This window comes from Arachis ipaensis, chromosome B01, assembly GCF_000816755.2.
Source record: "Arachis ipaensis cultivar K30076 chromosome B01, Araip1.1, whole genome shotgun sequence".
NCBI lineage: Eukaryota > Viridiplantae > Streptophyta > Magnoliopsida > Fabales > Fabaceae > Arachis > Arachis ipaensis.
Window position 1 is genome coordinate 129,119,932 of NC_029785.2, and position 3,866 is coordinate 129,123,797.

Genomic DNA, 3,866 nt, shown 5'->3' on the forward strand with positions numbered 1-3,866 from the left:
AATAAATAGTATTTCAAATAGTAAGAAATAAAATAGTTTAGTGTAAAAGAGAGTATGTAATCTAAAGAAGATCTAGGTTCAAATTACATTTTCATTAATTTTAAAATTTTTTATCAAGCAGTCCGGTTGGACTGGTGAGTCATGTCATACTTTTCGTTAATAGGGCACATTTTTAATCACAACTAGACATTTTTTGCATGTTTTTAAATTATTTAAGAGTATTTTTGTTGGTTACAAAATCTGGGAATATTTTTGTCTATATCAAGATAATTTATATGTATTTTTTGTAGTTTACCCAATATTAAAATACTGCAATGACTTAATAATTATTTTTCCTTATAAAATATCTATTTTATTATTTTGGTGAGTTAATAACTTAATACTCAACTTGACCCATAAAATTAAGGTCAAAATCAAAATAACTTTTAAAACTATAATTGACTCAATTTGGACTCCAAAATTTACAATAGTAATTCACGTCAGTTCATAAGATGATTTTCGTTAATGTTGTACTAATTTTACATGTTAACTTACGACGATTTGGGTTCTTCGCCTATGTTTTATGTGACTAAGACCTACTAGAACGCCTAAAAACTTAATTTGCTCTCCAACATTCTCACAAAAACGATAATAATAAATTTAATTTGTAAAATTTGGGGTTCTTACACAGAGCTATCAAGCTCCTAGAAACTCTAATAGGTCTTTGATCACATAGAATCAAGACAATAAATCTAAATCACAGCAAATTAACATACCAAATTAATATATTATTAATTAAGATAAATTCAGGAATTAATGCAAGTTATAATTGTAAATTTAAAGAACTAATTTAAATCAATTAAAATTTTAAATTTAATTTGAGTCCAATTTTAATTTTTTTTTAAATTTTGATCCAATAAGACAATTTGTCGTTACTTTGATAAGTACCGATATAGCAAAACTAAAATGTTAATATAGTAACAACATTTAATCCGACATGTCAGCAATTAATATAACAAAATAAAAATAGATTAATTAATTTTAGTTTATATAAACAAAGCAAAGTATATGATGTTAAAAGTAAGGTTGTGAGAACGGGATCGGTCATCGAATCGCTCTAGTACTGTTTATTAATTTATTAATCTAATTGGTTCAATCGGTAGTTCAATCGAAAAAATCGTTTTAGAATAGAATAATAATTAAATTATAAATAAACATCCTAAAATATAATTATAATCTAATATAAATCTTAAAATATCTTCGAATAAAATATCATCAACTAAATCCATATGATCTTATCAAAATACAAACTCAAAAGTTAAATAGTAAAAAAACATATCTAAAATAGGAGGATTAGGATTAGGAGAACCTTGTGACTGACTATCGTTAGTACTAGAAAGATTAGGATTAGCAGCATCATTCGAAATAGGAGGATTAGGATTAGCAGTATCATTCGAAATAGGAAGATTGACAGACAAGTTATTATTCACAGATGCATTGTTATCAGCAATTGTTTTTTTTTTTTTACAAATCAACAAAACGGCGTCGTTTTATGAAAATCGGCCGGTTACTGGTCCGGTCCAACCGACTGGTTTGACGATTTTTAAATTTGGCGGTTATAGATAGTGAATCGGACCGTTTTTATCGTCGATTTTTGATTAAATTGGTTCGACCGGTCAGTCCGGACCGATTTTTAGAACCATGGTTAAAAGTGAGTTAATTATGATTACTGATCTTTCATAATTGCTAGGAATAGATTATGAATAAAGTATTAAAATAACGACAAATGTTATTTGCATGACGAAAGTAAAAATATATAAATAAAAAAGTTTATGGGACCAAAAATTTATTTAAACTTATCACAATTAATCAATTAATTTTAATTTATATAAACTAAGCAAAGTATGATGTTAAAAGTGAGTAAATTATGATTACTGATCTTTCATAATTACTAGGAATAGATTATGAATAAAGTATCAAAATAACGACAAATGTTGTTTGCATGACGAAAACAAGCTATATATAAACTTTATAAAGTAGAATTAGGATAGATTATAGAATCTTTTTCTGCTTTGGTATATTTTCCTAGATAAGATGAGGTAATAGGGAGATAAGACTATACTATAAATATCTGTATTTTTTTTCCTTTTTAGGAGATACATTAATACCAAAAAAAAGTAAGAGATACATTTTTAAAATAAAAAATATACAAATTAAACAAGATCTGACCTTTTTAATGAACTGGTCCAACTTTTTATAAATTTCATAAATAAAAGTTATTTAATCTATTATCTTTGCGGATCTACTTTTAAATTTAAAAGTGTATTCATATTTAAAGTATATATATATTTTGCTGAGTTAACGTTTTCACATATCTAATATATTTTAAATACGATACATATTTTTTGTGTTTAATTTGTCTTATTTTAAAAATTTTTTCAGGTGTGCATTCGTATATGGACCAGTTCAATACAATAGAAATCATATTTAATATTTTTGTTAGATCTAAAAGATCCAAATAAACAGAAGAATTGATACGTTCATATTTTTAAAAAATCAGAAATTTAGAGCGTGGTCTCTTTCCTGTGTCAATGTATGATAGGTGTCCATTTAAAGCGGACTAATTAACGAGTCAATCCTATGAATTTAGCCATTTTAATGACTTTAAATTAAGGGAGAAAAAATGGACAGGAGGGAAGAGTTATACACTTCTTTCCAACCAAACTGAGCATTAGGTTGGAAAAGCGCTGCTAAGAGTTCAGACTGTTATTTCGTCGTTGTAATTACGTTTTTGTACTTGAGAAATTTCCATAGATTTGGTCCGTTTTAGTTTTTGATTAGCAAAATCCTCTGACAGTGGTGTTTTATGATTTGTGAGTTATGGAGTGTAGGATTTACCTGAGGAAGGAAAGCTTTACGGATGCCATAATTTGAATTGACATCTAAGCGGCCACCAAGACCAACAGGAATGGCCTGCCTGTATCTGCAGCCTCCTGCTGTTGTGATCGCCTGTTGTATGATTGGCAGATATCCACCCACGTTTCCCAAAACGGTACCGTTTTCAAGTATTCCCCCTTCTCCGCCCACTCCCACCGCAATCTCATCCCTTCCCATCATATACAGTAAGTCGTATATCTGATTCACCGCGTGCCCGCTGTCCGTCCATGCATTCGCACTTATTGTCACACCCTGCACCATTCAATTCATTATTTTCTTTTTATCTGATTAATTCTTGAATAACAAAATTATGACGACAGAGACCTCTAATTGAAAGAGTGAAGTGTTGAGCTTTAATAGGTAGAGAAGAGCAAATAAATCGTCAGTGTCAACGTCTGTATCCAACAGAATCCGCTGAGGCTTCCCCGCCATACCGCCGCCGCCTCCTCCTATTATCAATATCACACATACCAAACACCACCTCCACCTCCGCAACAACGACAAGAGCAACATTAGCCTCTGATCTCTTTCTAGCATGCTCTCCTTAGCTGGTCAAAGATGTTCAATAGAGTAGCAATAATTCAGTATAATATATCATATATTATATTATATATATGATGGCATTGGTTGGTTGGTTGGTGTTGGTGAGGCCGCGAGGGTGTACTAGCTAGGAAATTAAAATAGCATTAAGTATGCATCACAAGGGCTCTACTATCCTTTTTCTATTGCTATTATATATTGGGTTATCTTACCTAACCAATGATTTTTTTAACTATATGAACAATCATCAATAAAATAAGAGATGTTAAAATGATATTTTTTTCCTCTCTATCTATAAAATATACATTTTTCTCTTTTTTAATTTTTAAAAAATTTCCTCCTTAATCTATTTTAAATTTTATTAAATGGTATTTTGGTAAGTAAAATTAATGACAAAAAATAAAATTTTT

The 3,866-nt window shown here is 29.3% G+C and overlaps 1 protein-coding gene across 2 annotated transcripts in view; it reads right to left on the reverse strand.

The window, feature by feature from the left end:
• The window catches only part of LOC107638106, a 7,741-nt gene extending 4,102 nt beyond the window's left edge, over positions 1 to 3,639 (reverse strand). Inside the window, exons 1-2 of one of the 2 annotated variants that reach the window (XM_016341294.2) lie at positions 3,241 to 3,639; positions 2,878 to 3,154 (exon numbers count right to left, since the gene is read on the reverse strand). In XM_016341294.2, coding sequence (XP_016196780.1) covers positions 2,878 to 3,096 — 219 coding nt within the window. In that variant the 5' untranslated portion in view covers positions 3,097 to 3,154; positions 3,241 to 3,639. Of the gene's footprint in view, positions 1 to 2,877; positions 3,169 to 3,240 lie in introns of both variants that reach the window. The other variant, XM_016341282.2, reaches the window with a different exon arrangement.